Source organism: Eulemur rufifrons, chromosome 3 (assembly GCF_041146395.1).
Source record: "Eulemur rufifrons isolate Redbay chromosome 3, OSU_ERuf_1, whole genome shotgun sequence".
Lineage (NCBI taxonomy): Eukaryota > Metazoa > Chordata > Mammalia > Primates > Lemuridae > Eulemur > Eulemur rufifrons.
Window position 1 is genome coordinate 54383791 of NC_090985.1, and position 21607 is coordinate 54405397.

The 21607-nt window shown below is 36.8% G+C and overlaps 1 protein-coding gene across 3 annotated transcripts in view; it reads right to left on the minus strand.

Annotated features, from left to right (window-relative positions):
* Positions 1–21607, minus strand: part of OXR1 (oxidation resistance 1) — a 282111-nt gene that overhangs the window by 84003 nt on the left and 176501 nt on the right. Inside the window, exon 1 of one of the 3 annotated variants that reach the window (XM_069465435.1) lies at positions 1129–1509. The exons of 1 other annotated variant lie outside the window; for it this stretch is intronic. In XM_069465435.1, the coding sequence (XP_069321536.1) occupies positions 1129–1327 (199 nt within the window). In that variant the 5' untranslated portion in view covers positions 1328–1509. Of the gene's footprint in view, positions 1–1128; positions 1510–21607 lie in introns of those variants that run through there. One more of the 3 variants, XM_069465434.1, reaches the window with a different exon arrangement.

The following is a 21607-nucleotide window of genomic DNA, read 5'->3' on the forward strand; positions in this document are numbered from 1 at the left end:
AAAAGTACCCCCTTCCTCTTTTCATTTCCTAATCCCATAAACACGAATTCTGAAGATAGAAGCTATTTCATGTAAACTGAGGAAAAATTATTAAGAGGCCATGCTAAAATGAGATTTTAATATTCAAGTTTTTTCAAAGCTTAAATTACATACCTACACACAAAGATCAATAGATGTCCTGTTTTGCTGTTTTAAAATGACTGGCGGGACATGAAATTACGGCTCAATTTTATACATTTTGTGTTTATTTCCATTTTCTAAACTCTCTAATGCTCATGTACCCCCAAACACATACTAAAACAGCTAATACAAACAAAGTAAAATATATATGACTAGGAGGTCTGCTACCTATTAAGTTAAAGGAAGCCAAGGACACTGGAAAAGTTAACATATGCATTATGCTAACACCTGCTCAGCAGAGTCTTAAAAAATTCCGAAAGGTATCAGTATCATGCCATTATGACGGGTTATTTTAAAGAATACTACAAAGCCACTGTGAAAAGAAAACTAACACAACACTCAGTATAAACAGGAACTGAGAAAAAGTTTCTAGGTTCTGCCACCTTAAAACAACATGCAGCCTTTCAAAGTACATAATGCAAAAACCAACTAGGTTCCAGTGGAAGTGAAGCAGTGTCTTTCTCAAAGTAGTATTTGACTTTTTATTTAAGTTAGGAAGTGAACCCTCACAGTTGGCAAATATGAAATAAAAAGACTGACCCAAACCAAAACCAAAGCAGGCACGGTGTTCTTAATTTCTCAAAGACTGAAAACACGGACGTCATAATTGGTTCAATATTCACCTCCCCGTGGGAGGAAAAAAAATAATAATGGATCATACCCTTTAAGTACTTGGCGGGGTAAATGAAATCGAGTCTAGGGGAGAAAAGCAGGAAGAACAGAGCAGGAAGAGCTACCACGCAGTTCAAAGTCTTCCTTGCCCAGAGCCGAACGAGTCCTTCCTTCCTCACCCCGACCCGCCGCCACCCGGCCGTGTCGCCCGGTCCCCGGCCCAGGCACACCTGCCAACGCCGAGCCACGCAGCCCCACGCAGCGCCACGGCCGCCGCCTCCCCCCAGCCCTCAGCCCGGGTCGGCCGCGCAGGAGGCGAAAGAAGGGTGGGCTCACCAGGTCCCTCCGGGCTGGACGGCGCCGGGGGCCGGTGGGGCGGTGACCCGCACCCGGGGTCCCCCTGGGCGGGCTCCCTCAGGTAATCCTCGAAGCGCACCTGCCGGGCTTCGCCGCCACCCCCGAATCCCCACAGGCGGTTGGCTGTGCCCCGCAGAAGACGCCCGCTCTTCCCCGTGAAGGTGGTCAGGTAGTCCATGCTGCCGCGGGGCAGCCCACGGGGCGGGGGCCGAGGAGGTCGACGGTTTACGCGGCGGCGGCCACAAGAAGCTTCCCGGCCCACCCGCCCGCCAGTTCGACCCGACCCGGGGGAGGTGGCTCCCCGCGCCTCACAGGAGGCGGGGGAAGGGGCGTCCCTCTCTTGGCCCAGGGGCGGACCATCCGGAAACTATGCGTCGGGGGAGCAGAAGCTGGACAAAGTTTTTGAAAAGTTTTTCTTGTTGCTTCCAAAAGACAAGTCAGACGGAGCTTAGCTTTGAAATTAAGCATATTCTTTCTGGAGCCGACTCATGGTGGGAAAGCTGGCGACTGTCAAGCAAAGTGGACCGGTTCTATCCGCTCCCCCCCACCTTTCCGGCCCCAGTGGAGCAGGCCTGCCCCGCCCTGCCCCGCCCCGCCCCGTCCGGGACCGACCAGACCTTCAGGACCGCTGGGGGAAAGAAAGGGCGCCCAGCCACAGGGGCCCTGGGGCTGAGTCGGGGATAAAAGTGGCTGAGGGGGGCTTTGCTGGAGGTGCGTGGAATTCGGGAGTCTAGCAGGGGTTTGCAAATAATAGTGCCAAAAAGTTTGCGTGTGTGTTGCCGGGGGAAGGAAAGAGGCACAATCACAGAAAACTTTTGCAGTTTGTATTTCTTTTTTTTTTTTTTTTTTTTTTTTGTGAGGAAGGGGGAGATTTTTTTTAACATAATACTGCAATCATAATTAAAATAAAGAATTAATAGTCACATTTTAAGTGCGTTTTGGCATTATGAACTGATGTTAGTGTTTGACATTCCAGGAATCCAGTCCTGTAAGGCAAGGTAATTAAGGAAGGACTTTAATGTGCCCTTAGTTCTTTTAATGACAAAGAACATAGGCAGAGAAAGAGCAAAGAGTTTTGACATTTATTACCCGATTTTGTTTCCTATGAAATCTGGTTATTCTTGTTATTCTCTTCCTTTCACTTCTGTTTATGCCTCTTTTAGTTTTTCCACGCATTAAATAAATAAACTCTTTTTTCTTGGAATCAACAGTATATTAATGTACTTGAAGAAAAGGTTTTAATTACTTAGGACACTGAAGAAATCCTATTCCAAATAATGGAGTCCAGAAAATCAGGAACTTAATATTAAGCTTTTGCCAAACTACTAAAGGTTATACCTACTGCCACATACAAGTTTTTAATTGTTTTTTTAATTGGTTGATTAAATTCTTACTAGGTTGGATGAACTTCACCATTCTAACATCAACATCCCTTTTATACCTGGTTAATTACAGAATGTCTGGGCTGCACCCTCAGAGTGTCTTAATTCACTGTGTTTATGGGACAGGGGCCCAGAAATATGCATATCCAGCAATCATCCATGTTTTCAGGAGTGTGGCTTCAGAAAGAACTGCTACAGAGTTCCTTCTGTACCTCCTAAGGACTTATTTGGTAGACCATGAATGGATGGAGTGTTTGTGTTCCCCCAATTCATATGTTCAAAAATTCGTATGTTTAAATCCTAACTGCAATATGATAGTATTACGTGAGATCTTTGGAAGGTAAGTAGGTCATGAGGATAGAGCCCTCATGAATGCAATCAGTGCCCTTATAAAAGGGACCCCAGAGAGCTCTCTGCTTTCTGCTGTGTGATGATACAAAGAAAAGACGTCATTTTGCAACCCAGAAAGGTGTCCTCACCAGAAACTGACCATGCTGATAACCTGTCTCTGACTTCTAGTTTTCAGAGCTGTGAGAATAAATTTCTGTTGTTTATAAGCTACGCTATCTATGGTACTTTATTATAGCATCTGGAACTGAGTAAGACATATGGTAAGTGGCTCCTAGTTATTGCTGAGAATTCCATTTAATAAGGAAGTATTACCATGTTTAGCACCACTTTTTAAGTTCTATAAGAGGCTCAGTACGTTTTATAAATTGAATTTCAATGACTTAAGTCTCATCCTGATTAACTAAATTGAAATTCTTTTTTAAGATATGTTTTACATTTTCTCAAAATTTACTATTTAGTTTGTGATAAGCATATCCAAATAGTGTTTGAGTTTTTATACCTTATTAGATCTGCATTTTTACATCCAACCTTAGCAGAACCTGCATTCAGTTCACATATGGATTTACAGGTACTTAATCCATGAGTTTTTTCTGCTTGTATTTCATGGAAGGCTAGAGCTGCTGGAGAAAAATGTATAACCTTGATTGAGTGCCTTACATATTTTGATTTAAACTCAGCTGAGCACTAATGTCTCTGAAATCCTTTTATTCATATAATAGGTTTTCTTTTTTATTCTCTCCATTTGTTGTCTGAACTGTCATCATTCTCCTGAAATTATCAAATTCATCACTTGAACAAGTTACTTTGCCTTCTACATGACCCAGAAAATCATAGGCCATCAAATATGAACACTCACTTTTCTTTCCATTTTCTCTTCAATCTATATTAAGCTCCTTTCCTTATCTTGCCGTAGAAGGAAGGAGGTCCTTGGTCCTGTCCATGCCTCTCCTCCAAATTTACTTTTGATAGTCTGGTTTATGTTGTTTGTGACTTGCTAGTCTTATTATTCCTCTCTGCTGTATTCTCTCTCTTCCTCCACTATAGTTTCTTTCCTCATACCCTACCTACATCAGCCACATAAATCCCACTCATCCTTAAAAAAAAAAAAAAAAGTTTCCTTATATACCATACCTGCTTCTAAAGCTACCCTTTGCCTCATTTTTTTAAAAAAGCTTTCTTAATATGTAACTTATATAGCATAAAATTCACCTCTTAAAAGTACACAGCTCACCTGTTGGTATATTTACACAGTTATAAAACCATCACCAAAATCTAATATTTGAATATTTCAATCACGCCCATAAAAAACCTCTTACCTATCTGTAGTCACTCCCCATTTCCACTTGCAGCCCTCGGCAACCACCAATCTGTCTTTATGGATTTGTCTTTTATAGACATTCCATATAAATGGAATCATATAATATTTGGTCTTTGGAGTCTGGCTTTTTTCATGTAACATAATGTTTCTGAGGCTTATTCATGTTGTAGCATGCATTAGTACTTCATTCATTTTTATGGCCAAATAACACTCCATTGTATAGATATATCATATTTAATTTATCCATTCGTCAGTTGATGGACATTTGGATTATTCTTACTTTGTGGTTATCATGAATAATGTTACAAACTAAACTTTTATTTGTTGACATGTTTTCATTTCACTTGTGTATACACATCAGTAGTAGAATTCCTGAGTCTCAATTGTGTCTTCCAACATGCAAAAAAAGTTTAATTTCAATGAGGTCAAATTTATTAGCTTTTATTTTTATCATTCTGTTCTTTGTGTCCTAGCTAAGAAATTGTTGCCTAACCCAAAGTGATGAAGATTTACTCTTACGGTTTTTTAAATTAATTTTGTTGTGTTATCTCTTATATTAGGTCTTTGGTCTGTTTGGGTTAATTTACATGTTTAGTGTGAGGAAGGGGTCCAAATTCATCCTTTTATGTGTGGCTATCCAGTTGTCCCTGCACCATTTATTGAAAAGATGTTTTTTTTTTTTTTCCTGTTGAATTGTCTTGGCATCTTTATCAAACATCAATTGACCATAAAAATAAGGTTTTGTTTCTGAACTCTCAATTCTATTCCTAAACTTATACTGGTACCATGCTGTCTTGATTACTATAACTTTGGAATAACTTTTGAAATTGGGAAGTATGAATCTTCTCACTTTGTTCTTTTTCAAGATTGTTTTAGCTATTTTGGGTCCTTTGCATTCCATATACATTTTAGAATTAACTCGTCAATTTCTCCAAGGAAGAATGTCAGCCGTGGTTTTGACAGAGATTACATTAAATCCATAGATCAATATGGGAAATATTGTCATACTGTATTAATACCAATAGTATTAAATCTTCCATGAATAAAAGGATGTCTTTCCATTTATGTAAATCTTTAATTACTTTCAGCAATGTTTTGTACATTTCAGTGTACAATCTTGTACTTTTTTTATTATATTTAATCATATAATATTTATTTTATTTTTTGATGCTATTGTGAATAGAATTATTTTCTTACTTTTAGATTGTTGTTGCTAGTGTATATAAATAAAATTGATTTTTGAATATTGATTTTGTATCTTACTGGACTCTTTCATAAATTCTAGGAGTTTTTAAGTAAACTTCTTAAGATTTTCTATATATGAGATCATGCCCATCTGTAAATAAAGACAGCTTTATTTTTCCTTTGCAATCTAAATGACTTTTATTTTTCTTGCCTAATTGCTTTGGTTAGAACTTCTAGTACCATATTCAATAGAAGTTGTGAGAGGAGACATCATTGCTTTGTTCCTGATATGTAGAGAAAGCATTCAGTCTTTCACCATTAAATATGATATTAGCTGTGGGTGTTTTGTAGATGGCCTTTCTTAGATTTAGAAAGCACCATGCTATTCCTAATTTTTGAGGGTTTTATAAATGGATGTTGGATTTTGTCCAATGCTTTTTCTGCTTCTGTAGTGATGTGCTTGTTGTACTTTATTAATATAGTGATTACATTATTCAATATTTATGTTAAACTAACCTTGCATTCCTAAGATAGATAACACTTAGGAATGATGTATAATATGTTACTAGAGTGGGTCTGTTGGTATTTTGTTGAAGATTTTTATGTCTATGTTCTTCATAGGTAATGTATTATTTTGTAGTTTTCTTCTCTTATGATGTCCTTATCTTGCTTTGGTACTGAGGGCAATACTGGCCTCTTATAATGGTTGGGAAGTGTTCTGTTCTTTTCTAATTTTTGGAGGAGTTTTTAGAGGATTGTGGTAATTCTTTCTTCTTTGGGCCTGGCCTTTTCTTTGTGGGAATATTTTAAATTACTCACAATAATTTTTTACTTCTAATTTATCTACCCAGATTTTCCATTTCTCCCTGAGTCAGTTTTGCTAATTATGTCTTTCTAGAAATTTGTCCATTTAATGTAAGCCATCTAATTTGTTGTTCATAGTATTCTCTTATAATCTAATAATTCTTTTCATTTCTGTAAGATTGATAGTGATATCAGCTCTTTTATTCCTAATTTTAGTAATTTGAGTTATCTCCCTTTTTTCTTGGTCAGTCTAAAGCCTTGTCAATTTTATTGTTTCTTGCAAAGAGCCAACTTGAGGTTTCATTAATTTTCTGTAATGTTTTTCTGTTTTGTATTCCATTAACTTTCATGTTAATCTTTACTATGAATATTTCATTTCTTCCACTTGCTTTGTGTTACTTTCTTCCCTCAGCCCCTGCCCCCAGTTTTATTAGGTGGAAGTTTAGGTTATTGATTGATATCTTTGTTTTTTTTCTAATATAAGTTTTTATAGCTAAGTACTTCACTAGTCCTATCCCATAAATTTTGGTATATTGTATTTTAGTTTTCATTTATCTCAAATTATTTTCCAGTTTTTCTTATGATTTCTTCTTTGATTCATTTGCTGTTTAGGAATATGTTGTTTAATTTCCACGTATTTGTGAATTTCTCAAATTTCCTTCTTTTGTTGATTTCTAACTTAATTTCATTGTGGTGAGAGAACATACTTGGTATGATTTCAATTCTTTCAAAATTATTGAGTCTTTCTTATGGTTTAGTAAGGTTTATCATGGAAATGTTCTATTTTTTTATTCATTTTTAAGCCTTCCATTCATCACTGAATTTCTTAAAAATCCATCTACATCTGCTGCCTCTGTTCCCCTCTCAAACAAGTTCACCACTTGGCAATTTCTCATCCACTCATTCAGCCTTTAACAAATGCCTAGCAGGCACGAGGATAGACATAGAGACCCTAATTCTATGGCACTTTCAAGCTGATGTTACACTCCCAAAGATCGCCAGTGCCAGCACAAGGTGTTTTTGTGTGATTAGAAAGAGATTTTTTTCAGATATACACATTACAAATAGGCATCCTACAGATAGACACATTACAAAAAGGTACCCATAATCCAAAAATGAAATTAAGAAAATAATTCTATTTACAGTAGCATCAAAAAGACTAAAATACTTAGAAGTAAATCTAAGTAAGGAGGAACAAGACTTGTATACTGAAAACTAAAAAACATTGTTGAAAGAAATTAAAGAAGACCTAATAAATGGAAAGACATCCCATATACATGGACTAGAAAACTTAATATTATTAAAATGGCAATTCTCAAATAAATCTATAGCTTCAATACATTCCCTGTCTTTCTTTATGGATATGGAAAAGCCCATCTTCAAATTCATATAGAATTACAAGGGTCCCCAAAGAGCCAAAACAATATTGAAAAAGAATAACAAAGTTGGCAAACTCATACTTCCCAAGTTAAAAACTTACTACAAAGATAACAGCAATCCAAACAGTAGTACTGGCATAAGGATAGACACACAGATCAATATGGAATGGAGGGTTCTGAAATAAACACATACATTTATGTAAAACTGATTTTCAACAAAGATTCCAAGGCCATTTAATAGGGAAAAATAGTGGTTTCGACAAATGGTGCAAGAACACCTATATGTATCCACATGCAAAAGAATAAGATTAGACCCTTACCACACAACATTGACAAAAATGAACTCAAGATGGGGTAAGGACATAAATGTAAGAGCTAACACTATCAAACTCTTAGAAGAAAAATAGGGTACATCTTTATGATCTTGGATTTGGCAATGGACTATTAGAGATGACACTGAAAGCATGAGCAACAAAAGAAAAATGCCTCATTCCTAATAAGAGAAATGCAAATAACTGCCAATAAATACCATTTTCTTCTATCAGAATGGTGAAGGCCAGAAAGTTTAAAAACATTTTGGTGACAATGGTTGGAAACTGCCACTTTCATACATTGAGAATGTATAATATAAACGTCCTTGTAGAGGAGTGAAGAGTGGTACCACCTCTAGAGGACTATTTGGCAGAATCCATCAACATTTTTAAAGCACATGCCTTTTGATTCAGGAACCTCATTTCTTGTTATTCATCCTATTGATATATGAAATGATGCAGTTTTCTATTTACAATAGCAAAATATTGAAGACATTCAACATAGCAACTAATAAAGAAATGATTAAATAATGTATGACATGGACATGTCCATGTAATGGAATATTATTCAGCCAATAAAAACAATTAGTTCTTAGTGTAACCGATTATGGAAGAATCTTGAAAAATATTTTTAAGGGGGAAAGCAAGATACAGCACACTGTATGTGGTATGCTTTCATTTTTGAAAACAGTATAAAGTATATGTAGTTATCCACATATATAAAAAACAGTTATGTTAGTATATATAAGAAACTATTAATAGTAATAAGCTGTTTTTATGTTTAAGTGGTTGCCTTTTGAGAGAAGTGGGTGGCTTGGCTTAGGGTTGGATGGCAGAGAGCTTTAATTTTCATTGTGTGTGTAATATGCATGTATCACTTATTCAAAAATGATTTTTTAAGTTAAAATAAAAGGACCTTATTTCAATGAGCCCATTCTGTCTTCTAGGAGGTTGCTAGACTGTCCAATGTCCAATTGACTGTCAGTCATCTACTGCCAAAAAACATCTGAGCTAGACGGCATTTCTCAATTATCAGTAAGAAACATCTGATCCATTCTTAAGAGTTATCCCCATATAGACTTAGGCCACCTGAAGTCAGGATAGCTAAGGCAGCATTGCCTCATCATTAAGTGCATAGGCCCCGAGTCCAACTTCGGGTCCTGGCTCCTCCACTTACTAGCAGTGTGATGGGAAGCAACTGACTTAGCCTCTCTGTCCCTCAGGCTCCTTAGCTATAAGATACAGGCTAATATAGAGATGTTAGGAAGATTTAATAAGATTGTGCAAGCAACATGCCTAGAAAAGTGCCTGGAACACATTAAGTCCTTGGTAAATGTCAGCTACAATGCTTTCTATCAAAATACCTTATCAAGTTTTATTGAAGCTCAGTGCAAGAAATAATTGTGTGAGGAACTGATAATGAAGACATTATTCACTATTTTGTTATTCAGTGTACCTAATTTTAAAATATTTTTGACAAGTAGTTAGAATTTCCTATCAGGAAAAATCCTTGTGAAGGCCTAATACAGGCTTTCATTAATCAGGTGATAAATATCATTTTGTCTTAAGTTTCAAATACAATGATCGTGTTTTTTGTTTTGTTTTGTTTTCAGAAAAATAGAATTACCTTACATTTTCTTTGCTTACTAATTTCTGGTCTTGTGTAAATTATTTTTTACTAGATTTTTAAAAATTTCAGAATATTACAGGGGTACAAACGCTTTGGTTACATAAATTGCCTTTGCACCACCCAGTCAGAACTACAAGCGTGCCCATCCCCCAGACAGGGCACATTGCACCAGTTAGGTGTGAGTTTACCCATCGTCTCCTCCCAACTCCCACCTGTCCAACACCCGATGATTGTTACTTCCACATGTGCACATAGTTTTGATCAATTTTTAAATTAAAAAGGCAGTACATAACTGGATACATGCACATGGGAAAACAAAACAGAAAGTCAAGTAGTACAGAAGGCTATATGATAGTAAATTTCTCACATCCTTCCTGAATCAATCTCTGTAGTGTTGTATGGATCCTTTTGGAAATTTTGTGTGCATATATAAACATAGGTGTTAGTGTGTGTATATGTGGGTGTGTGCAAACTTTTCTTTTTAAAACACAATTGGGAACACTTTGTGCCCACAGTTTTGTACAAATATTTTTACCCCACTTCATTTATCTCAGAGACCTTTTTATATCAATTCATATTAGATCTACTTCATTCTTTTTCTAGCTCCAGAGTTGAATTTATTGTTGTCTGTTGGACAAGACTGTTACTGTTGGTTGCTAGAGTACTTAATTTAATTTTTTCACATTTACTTCCAAAAAAAAAAAAAAATGGAGGAGCTAAAAACTCACTGGAAAGCACCTTGTTAATTAGTTGGAATCTTGTGCACTAGTATATGTAGGTTATTTAGTTAATCAATAACTCCCTAAAATGCTTTAAGAAATTCTGTCCCTCTGGCACCATTTCTTAAAGAGAACACTGTATTTACTGTTTAAAGCAATATTGATGACTTATCTTAAATGTAAAAATTTTAAGTCAGACAATTATTGCTAAAAATATGAACTGGAGAAAAATAATGACATGAAAATTAAGAAAATGGCTCTAATTTTATTTTTATACAAAAGAATGATATATTCAGTAACCTAAAAATAATCAGAACCAGATTGTACCCAAAAACATTGGTTTGTCATTTTTATATTTCCTTAATAGATGAATTAAATTATTCATATTTAAGGGGACTATTCTCTGATTTGTTGGTTTACATTGGCTAATGACCAAAGTCCTAGTTAATGTTCAATCTTCTCAATCTTTTTGTTCCTGCCCCAGCTCCCATCTCCATCAGTCATAATGTAAGTTAAGATACGCCAAGCTCTCTGAATTCAAGCTCACTTCTTTATCTTTTTGTGAAGATAACATCAAATGGCTTTTCTATTAATAACCATTCCCTGGCAGACTTCCTGGCTCACTAAAACTATTAGAAGTAGCTACAACACTGTATTCATTACTTTTTGACAATACTTTTAATGCAGATAAAATTATTGAATCTTATGAAATAACATGGGATTTAAATTGGAAGCAGAACCAAAACACGTTGAAGTATTTGAATACAAAGCACCTGCAAATCTTTAAGCAAAATGGTAAAGTGAGATCTATGTCCACATTATAAGGCTAGCCATATTAAGATACTCATATAAAAACAACTGGATCTTGAAAGAGCAGAATAAAAAAATAATTTTGTCAAGCTGGAGTAATCATGTTATATATGCCTGGCAACTATTTTATGGGATAGAAATAGTAGCATTTCAATTTCTGATGTGATAAATGAAACCACTGATAGAATCAGTAAACTGGACTGATATGAAGCAAAAAGGTTTTGTAAGTGTTAAGAAGAAAAGGAATGAATCTACGATACAATCAGTACATTTGGATCTTTCAGTAAACCTAAAACCTAACTTGGTATAGCCAAATTGGTTACCCAAGAGTTATGCTAGCATACAAAATCCTTATCAAATATGAGACCTTCGCCTGTGTCCAAGTTACTACAGGGAGGAAGAGTATGGATTGTTTGCATACAATCATGATCACACCATTGAAGAGTATATGATAAAGATTCAATATGGCCTTTCAACAGAGTAGGAAAGAGCCTAATCATGATTTTTTAAAAATTCCCCTCCAGTAGATACCAACCCTGGATATAATCATTAAAAATCTTACTAAAAACTAAGAAACTTTTTCTCAATTCTGAAAACTGTCAAAAAAGTGTTAACTCCCTCACTTGTCAGAAAAACACTGCATGGCACTCAAACCAAACGAGGACCCAGCAATACCATCATTAAGAATTATAATTGAAACTTAGGTCACAATAACTCACACCAACTTACCATAGAATTATTTCAGTACTATTTTTATATCCTATTGAAGACTGTAATTACAATTATATAATTAAAGCCCAAAATACTCCATACCTGGAATGTGGCAGCTTCTGGGGTTTTGGGATCAATTTCACTCAGCTCATTGAACAAGTGCCAAGGGTTATTACCAATTATGCTTAACGTTGTGAAAACTCGACAAAGCTTTAAAAATCTTTAGGGACAATAGTTAATCAGAATCCCCAAAGAGAAATGTGACATTGTGAAGACAAATGTTCTCATTGTCTTTCTACCATAGGCTTCTTTTTCTGCCTACACTTTCTTTGGGGTTGTAGTAGAGAGTGTATGTCTACAGTTGGGACTGCATGCATAGCCATGAGGTAAGACTTCCTTCTGTCTTTCCATCTTTCTAGACCTTTCCTTTCTGCCCTTGGTCCACTTCTTTTCCTCTCTTAATTCTATAATAGGCCTTCCCAGGTTGCTACAACTTCTTGTGTTAATTGAAGAGAATTTTGACACTTACTGTTCTTAACCTAAAAAGCTGACAAATGAAACATTTTTAATGTTGTATTGTAATATAATAAATGCTTTGTTTTAATATATTAATTTTGTCTATTAATATTAGGCATTTTAAAGTTACATAACATTTATTATATCTAATAATTAGCAACAGACTTAGATTCTCCCAAATTATTTTACCCTTTCTTTTCCTTTTTTTCTTTCCATTTTTCTATTGCCTTTAAAAAAAAACAAAGCAAAGGTAGGAAAATTGTTTCTAATAATTCTAACCTAAAACCTTATCAAAAATTTAACTATTAATGAGTGAATTAAACAAGAACTGGCTGGCAGCCACTTTGTACCTCCTGGTGTTCCTTACTGGTCAGGAAGGAAGGGGTTGGGTCAGATTCTTAAAATATACAAAGATATTTTAAGGCAACAACATTTTTAGGCCCTTAGATTGAGCCTGCCCTGATAACACATTGCATGATATATAAGAACATGCAGTTATGTTTGCTCATTAAATTCTATACATTGTGTGGTAAAGTGAAATCTCCCAGCTTCTAGCTTCCCCTCTCTTTAATCTCTCCTCACTGCTACAGCCAGGGTAACCTTAAATCCACAGATCTAACTATTGCCTTTCCTCTGCTTTAAAAACACTCCTTGTTCATAGCAGTAGCTGCCAGTTGATAATGAGAATCAGCTGTGGAACGTTTTAAAAATGCAAATTCCCCAACTATACTCTGAGATCCTGATTCCAGGGTTGCAGGGTAGGAACTAAAGAACCTGCGTTTTTCAATTGTAAACCATATTTGAGATCTGCTACTTCATAGTTCTTTCAAGTGCTTTTGCGTGTTTGGTTCATGTAATCACTCATTCACTTATGAAACAGGGCCATGACACTAATTCTAGCATTCACTGAGCAGAAGTGACATATGTGTTTTACACACACATGTGTAAAGAACAGCCCCTGTGTAAAGCAGAGAGCATTTCACAGTCCAGATGCCTCTGCCCCAGCCTCAGCAACCAAGGATACAACGCGCTTTAGATGGTACAGCTACAGCATGGTGGGGCCTTCATTAGTCTGGGTCCCTGAGTAACTATGTGGGACCTGCCCCCACACTTACCTGAAACTAGATGTGTAAGATGAGCAAGAAATACATCAAGAAGTAAGTACTTATTACAGCAAGTCACTGAGGTTTGGCGTTCATTTGGCACCATAGCGTAAGTTTTAGCCCACTTGACTGATACATGGTTTTGCAAATGCTTAATTAACATTTTTTAAATCATATAAGCCAAATTAATATGATGAAGATCACCTGATTTATATTATCAGGTTAATGCATTTGTTTTTCAAGTGTCTCATGCCATTTCTATATTCTGAAGAGTATTGTAAGATTGCAAAACTATTATTTTTTTTTTGCCTTTGATGTATGTAAATAAGGATTTTCTTGATATAATACAACCTGAAGCAAACCAACAAATAACCAAAACAAAATGGGTAGAATGCTGAGTCACTGAGGCTCAAAGGAATTCATCAATCATTTATAACTCTGAGTTTAAAAATTTAGTTTCATATCAGCTTTATTCTGTCAATAAATATCTTTATAATCAGAAAATAAAAATTTGAACTTATAAAACATATGTAGGCTTGTAAAGTGCCATTTTTATTGTTTTATATGTTGGTCTCAGGTAAAACTATATTAGAAAAAGGTTGAAAAGAATTGCTTTTAGAGCTACAAAGAATAAGTCTTAATTCTTTTGTATAAGCAATCTTAACTATTAGACCTGAGAGGGGCCTTGGCGTGTATCTGGATGAGCCTTTCATTTGTGTAGGTTAGGCAGCCAAGGCCCAGAGAAGTCAAGTGAGTCTCTCAAGGTCACACACTGGGATGAGAACAGAGTCGGAAGAACTCGGGCTTTCCCATGGGAAGTGCTGCCACATGAAGTTTCTCTCCATCTTTTACACAAGCAATTAACTTAAACATTCTGTTGAAGTGGCATAAAGGGTTTTCCAGCTGTGAAAGCGAGGTCAAACTATTTACTTATTTATTTATTGAGATTTAGCTTTCTTATCTGTAAAGTAAGAGCAAATAATGCCTGTCTTGGAGCTCATCTGTGACTAGAAAGGGCATGACACGTGAACAGCATTAGGTCCATTGTTTCTGGCCTTAAATGAACAAATTTAGATTTACTGCCTTCAGATTTCAGTCTGTTCTTCTAAATCAGGAAAACTATTGGCTGATGGATCAAACATGGCCTGCCACATGTTTTTGTAAATTCCGTTCTATTTGAATACAGCCACGTACCCATTCACTTATGTATGGCTGTTTTGGGGGTACACTAGCAGAGATGACTAAGATCTTATGGCCTGAAATGCCTGAAATATTTATTCTCTGTCCCTTTTCAGAAAAATTCTTCTGACCTACATTCTAGACTGCTGAGATCATTTTGAAACTACTCTTTTTTTTTTTTTTTTTTTTTGAGACAGAGTCTCACTCCTTCGCCCCCAGCTAGAGTGCAGTGGCATCAGCCCAGCTCACTGCCAACCTCCAACTCCTGGGCTTAAGCGATCCTCCTACCTCAGCCTCCCGAGTATCTGGGACTACAGGCGCATGCCACCATGCCCAGCTAATTTTTTCTATTTTTAGTAGAGAAAAGTCTCACTTTTGCTCAGGCTGGTCTCAAACTCCTGGCCCTCAAGGATCCTCCCGACACGTCCTCCCAGAGTGCTAAGATTATAGGCGTGAGCCACTGCACCCTGCCTTGAAACTACTCTTTGATTCTTTCATCCAAAATGTCATTCAACATCCCTGTTTACTGAGTGAGCCACATGTGTGTCTCAATTCAGGTTGTTTATAAAAATATTTAATGAGACATGGGCAAGCAGAGTCACAAGGCACAGTACAAGAGACCATTGTCAAGGTTGACAAGGATTACTACTCATTGGACACATTAATCTAAAGAAGTATGAATCCACTAAATGATTCTATCACCCTCATTTATCATCAATGCTACTTATTTGTTAAATGTCTTTCTACCATGCAGAAAAAGGTGAGGTATAGACTCCAAAGTGATCACTATTTTTCTGCTCCCAAGTGGTTTCAAGCCCATGATGTTTCTATACTCTTCAGCTCCATTTCAACCTCATTTTTTGAAATTGGGATTATTTAGCTAACTGCAGTTTTCCGGCAGATCTCCCATTATCCAGCAAAAGAATGGCTAGCTTTCACCAAGCCTGATTCTTTTTCTTTCTGTACACACAGTGACATAACATTTCCCAGCTTCCGTTTTGGTCTGGGGTGTGCAAGTGACTGTTTTCTAGCCAATGGAAAGATTGCAAAATCGATGCATGCTATTTCTAGATCAAGCCCATAAAAGCTCCCATTGGTGACCGCCATGCTCCTTTCTTTCCCACAGCCTGTAGCAGACGAGCAGGGTGACCTGAGATGCTATTTATTAAGGATGACAGAGCCTTGAGATGGAAAGTATCTGAGTCTACCTTAGGAGACCCACTACCACTCAGAAACTCCAATTTTAGACTTGAACAAGAAATAAGCTTATATTGTATTTAAGCCATTTTCTATATTTTGAAGTTTGCTTGTTATAGGGCAAACTGTAATTGTCACAAAAACACTATGATTCTTGTAAGATTACTACCAAAAGTTCTGTGCCCACATATAAAAATATCCTGGTAACTCAGTTTTCTGGACCAAGAGGTTTCAATTCACGGAAAGTAGATGTGAGTGTTCTTTCACTATATTCTCATATACCTTAGCCTTCAAATTTCTACTAGTTTATTCTTCTTGAGAAAAATAAAGCAAAATAGGCATTAAACTTGTCCTGCCTTTTAATCTGTTAATGTGTATCTTCAAAAAGAGAGCCTCACCTGTGCTTCTTGTTCTCTTATACTGTAGGACTTCCCTTTTCACAGAATGATCCTAGCTAGCTATTTTCTTTCATGTTTCCAAAACCTCACTCTGTGTTTTGGCCTTTCTGACACACTTTTTATAGTTCTGTGCCACTTCAAATCATACTGATTTCTCCCCATTTTTCTTTCTTATTAAGATTATTCATGACTGTGTTTGCCAATTTTATTTTTGGGGTATGCTATCTCTCATGTTGAGAATCCTGGTCTAGAAGATGCTGGGAAAGATTAAGCACTCAGAAAACCACCTTATGCCTCTGGCAACTTTTATAGTCTGTTTTAAGAAAGCCTCATTTCATCCTGTATCTAGCTTAAATATCTAACATTCTTTTGCACTTGCACTTTAGTATGTTGTGCATGAAGATATCGTGCTTCTTTTTTTTTGTGGGGGTGGGGGGGACAGGGTCTCACTTTGTAGCCTGGGCTGGAGTACAGTGGCACAATCGTAGTTCACTGCAGCCTCAAACTTCTGGGCTCAAGCAACCCTTCAGCCTCAGCCTCAGCTCTGTGTGTGTGTGTGTGTGTGTGTGTGTGTGTGTGTGCGCGCGCGCGCGCGCGCGCACACACCACCACACACAGCTAATTTTTAAAAAATTTTTTATAGAGACAGGGTCTCGCTGTTGCCTAGGCTGGTCTTGACCTAGTCTCAAGCAATCCTCCCACCTCAGCCACTCAAAGTGCTGGGATTACAGGCGTGAGCCACCGCACCCAGCCTCATGCTTCTGTTGGTCTTGACACCTCTCCATCTCATTTACAGAGAAGATGTGGGGCAGGCTGTTGCCACTTTCTGACATCTCTTTTTGTGCTTGCTCTTGCAGCCCCACCTTTTCGCTTAATAGCTTCAAAAGATTTGTGGTCCCATTGATGACACCCTACTCTCTGAAGTCCCCTTTGCACCAATTTGACTTAGTTGCAACTAGCGCACTGAAATCTGGGACTGAAAGAATGGCATGTGGCAAGGGAAGAAGATAGCTGTGTGTAAAATAGTTTATTGCTATATTGCTAACAGAATGATGCTTCCTTAGCTAGCAAATTTGTATGCTGTGAATGCCATTAGCATGATGATGGCATGTATCTGATAATCTCTAACTACTAGCTGGGCACAGTGATGTGCACATGTAGTCCCAGCTACTCGGGAGGCTGAGGCAGAAGGATTGCTTGAGCCCATGAGTTTGAGGCTGCAACGAGCTGGGATTGCACCTGTGAACAGCCACTGCACCCCAGCCTGAGCAACATAGCAAGACTCTGTCTCTATAAAAAAAAACAAACAAAAAAGTTATACTACCATCCGTGTAGATGATTTCTTAAAGCTTTAGTAAAATAACATGGAAGTGAATTTTACTTCATTGATTTTATACAACATGCCTATTAGCTTGTCATGAATAAGTCTAACTAAATTTACTTTACAATAGGCATATTTTCTAGTTTGATTTTGGAAGCTGTAAAACCATGCTACATATTCTTTCAAGTATTGTGATCAAACATAAGGTGTGTTTGTTAAAAACAAAGTTTTAACTACTTCTTCAAGAATTTGAGTTAAACATTGAGTCACTGGCAGAATTTGGATTTCAAAAAAATTTAGTCTTTCTCAGATGTAACTTTAATGTAATCACTTGAGGGTGTTTCTAAAAATTGATTTGCAAACCAATAAATGTTATTTTTATGCCATCAAAGATTATAGTTTGAGTTGTTTCCCAAAATAAAGATTATTTGTTATTCTGGCTTTTAAAAATATATACTTATTTCTATTATCATTAAATAGAGGATTACTCTGCTTTAAAATCATCATACTCACTATTTTCTCCTTAAAAGAAGCGACCATGAATTTTGCATAAAATGCAAAGAGCTCTGTCCACAGACCTTATCCTTAAGGTCCCAATGAGCATTATCTGCATTAGCAAGGGGAATAATCACAATTATCATGAAAATATAAAATATAGTTCATTGGATATATATATATATATATGAGTGCGTGTGTGTGTTGTATGACATAGTAGGTCCTTAATAAATATGAACTATTTCCATATCCCCCAAATTTGACATAGAGTGTCTATAAGATAAACATGTGAAAGCGTACTTATCAGTTCTGGGGGTGTTAGTAGTATAAACAGAGAAAGGAAAAGGAACAAGGAAGAATGTTGTCTTGTTAAATACAATGTCTTTTTCTTGATATGCCAGAGATAAACCAAAATAAGATATTCATAATCTTGGAATTCCTGGCAGGGGCAGATAGCAGGAAGGTTATAATATTTTATATACTTGCTCCCAAAGGGCTCTGTGACTACCTCAATTTTACTTATCTTGCCATACTAATTTTTTATGTTTTTTTCTCTCTTTGAGAATGGAAACCATTAGTACAGCTCTCTACATTAACACAACTTTATATTCTGCTATCTTCTGGTTTATTCTAGGAGCAACATGAGGAACATATTAACTCTTCAATAGAAAGTATCAATCAATAGTTTCTACTAAAACTCTCCGAATCTCTTGCCTCAAAATCCTCATCTTATTTTATTTATCCTAAACTGTCATATCACGATCCTTCCCCAATCCTAGCCAAGTTGCCATATTGAAAGATATGCCTTAAATTAGACTTGAAAATCTCAAGTATCCCAACTATGCCCCTTATTTTCCCCTTCCTTCCAGGCACTACAAAAGCTCTGTTGAGGTGGTACTCTCCTTAACTCAAAAACCTCAGGATTTGTCTTACCCAAAAGTCATTTTAGTAATATTTTGGGGAACCAGCTTTCAATACTCCCATTAGATTGTAAAATCCCAAAGGGCTGGGTCTATGTCTCCTAGTTGCAGTTTTCTTTAACATGGTTCCTCTGTAGTAAATAACATTTATGGAAGATCATTGTTTTGGACTGAGCCCCTGCACTAGGCCCCACAAGATCAGACCAAACCAGAATAGAGTGACTTGTGCTAGGTGCCATGTAATCAAACTGAATATTAAAATGGGCCAGTTTTCTAAAAAAATGAGAGATTCATAGCAACCAATCAGAAGGGGCCCGATCAACCTGAGGTGGCATGATAAGGAAGTCCCCTCTGTTTTAACTCTATAAGGAAAGTAACTTTGAAATGACCAATTCACTTTTTGTTTCCTGTTTGTGCTTCTTTACTCCTTTTCTGCCTATAAAGGCCATTTCTCTGCTCAGCTCATCCGAGCACCTTTCTGTTTTATAGATTGGATGCTGTCCAATTCATGAAATGCTTTTAAAAAAAGCCACTGAAATCTTTAAACTAAATGTGTTGAATATTTGTTTTTTGATATCTGGGTGGGTGGTTGTTAAAAAGAGTCGTCCTCAGAGCATCAGCATCAACATTATCTGGGAACTTGTCAGAAATGCAAATTCTAAAAAAAGAAAGAAATGCAAATTCTCAGGCTCAACCTTGGATCCACGGATATAGAGAATGGGTGGGGCTCAGCAAACTGTTTTATTGTAACAAGCCCTCCAGATGATTCTGATGACTTCAAGTTTGAAAACTGTTGTGGATAACAGCAGATAGTCAACACGCAAGAGAAGTACAGCAAGAATGTGGCGAGTAGCAAGGGGAAGGACAGCAATCCCTAGTTAGAATGGATAAAGGACAACAGGGCTTCTTGGAGGAGGTGATAATTTATTAGGGACTTGAAGGATTAGTAGAATTTGGGAATATGTAGTTAACTTTGGCTGAATAAAATAGAATATAGGGGTGCTGGGCTGGATAACAGAAAATGTTGGAAAGAAGTTGAAGCTAAATTGTGAATGTCCCCCCTAAAGAGTCTGGATTTCTTTCTGTTGGCAGTAGCGAGTCACTGAGGGTATGATGCCCTTAGGGATACAGTACTATTGGTAAATAATAATAATGATAATAATTCTGCACTTCAGTGGAAAACTATGCAGTATCTAGAGTATATTCTTATGGGTTATCCAATTCTGATTCTATGGGAGCTAATTTACAACTCTATAAATTGTAAAAGCTGACAGCAATACAAAATAATTCTTGTCCATACACGAAGACATTCTTGTCTATGAAATTCTGGCCCATAGATTTTGAACTGATTTTCTTCCCCAACGGTGGAAGTATGTGTCTCCACCTGCACGTTCATTTCAATAACCCTGATCTATAAATATGTCTGTTGTTAGAGTCTCCTTTGAACTGTCTGTAACATTTTACTGGTTCCTTCATTAATGAGGTAAAATATTTAACACACGTTCATTTTTATATCTGTCTGGGTTTTAACTTTTTGGGGGAAAACGATCCTTAAAAATAGTAGTCTTACTGTCTTATTTCTCTGTAGATCCTATTTTGGATATCCCCTCCCCCCCCCACAAGCTCTTTCTTTTGCCATAATGATATAATTTAAAAATAGCTAAAGGAAATAAAATTGTTGCTATATGTATTAATTCGTTGGACTATAAAACTTTGCATCATGCTTCCTCTCAAGTCCATCTGCAGTCGTAGAAGCATTTTAGGTCTCTTGAGATATTGTTACATTTTATAATCATAAAAAAATTTCAACAGTAACAACAAGGTTAGGAAAAACAACAAATTATTCTAATTACACTTCTCCAGCCAAGGATAATAATACCGTACCGTAGCAGAACAAACAAGCTGAGGGGTAGAGGGGTGTGTGGAGCGTGTTTGCGGCATGCCAAAGGAACGATCGCAATTTGACTACCAGGTTTGGTTTGTACTGGCTAAGGGTGAGCTAATGTGCAATAGTGAGAATTTTATGAGAGGCTGTTCTTGTGGAGGAAACAGAGAGAGAGAGACTATGTAACTGGGCATTTACTAGAAAAATAAGAAAGAAAAGGAGAAAACAACTTAAGAGTCCACAACATTAAAAATCATACACATGTAAAAATGTGGCTTTCTATAAATAGGCGAGCCTCTCACCATGAGCATCCCTACATGTATATAAGGAGCAGCACCTGAGTGTCAGCAACTCTGCTTCAGAGTTGCAAACAAATTCCCTCTACTAGCCTATTATTCTCCTCATTTATCCCTCCTCATACACATTTATCGAAAGAAAAACTTAGAACCTCTAAATTATTCCACGAAGTCCTAACAAATAGACCAAAATACCACATGGGAGAAACTACTTGTATTTGAGATGGGCAGGTGTCTGGAAGCAATCTTTTGCTGGTCCACTGACTCACTCTATAAACACATGGTATGTACTAAACTAGTCAATATTAGTGGTTCATCTGGAAACAGTATAGTGTCTACTTCTGGGGATGTTGGCTGAGTTTATTTTTTAGTCTTTAAGAACTAGTCTCAGGTTTCTATAGGAAGGAGCCACAAATAGAAAACACATTACCAGAAATAGTGCCACTTAATAAGTTGCAAAAGGGTTTGGTTTTTAATAGCTTGTGGAATTCCTTTTTGCCCACCCCCCTTTTTCCAGAAATAAAAAATGAAATGCTTTACAGTGGGTA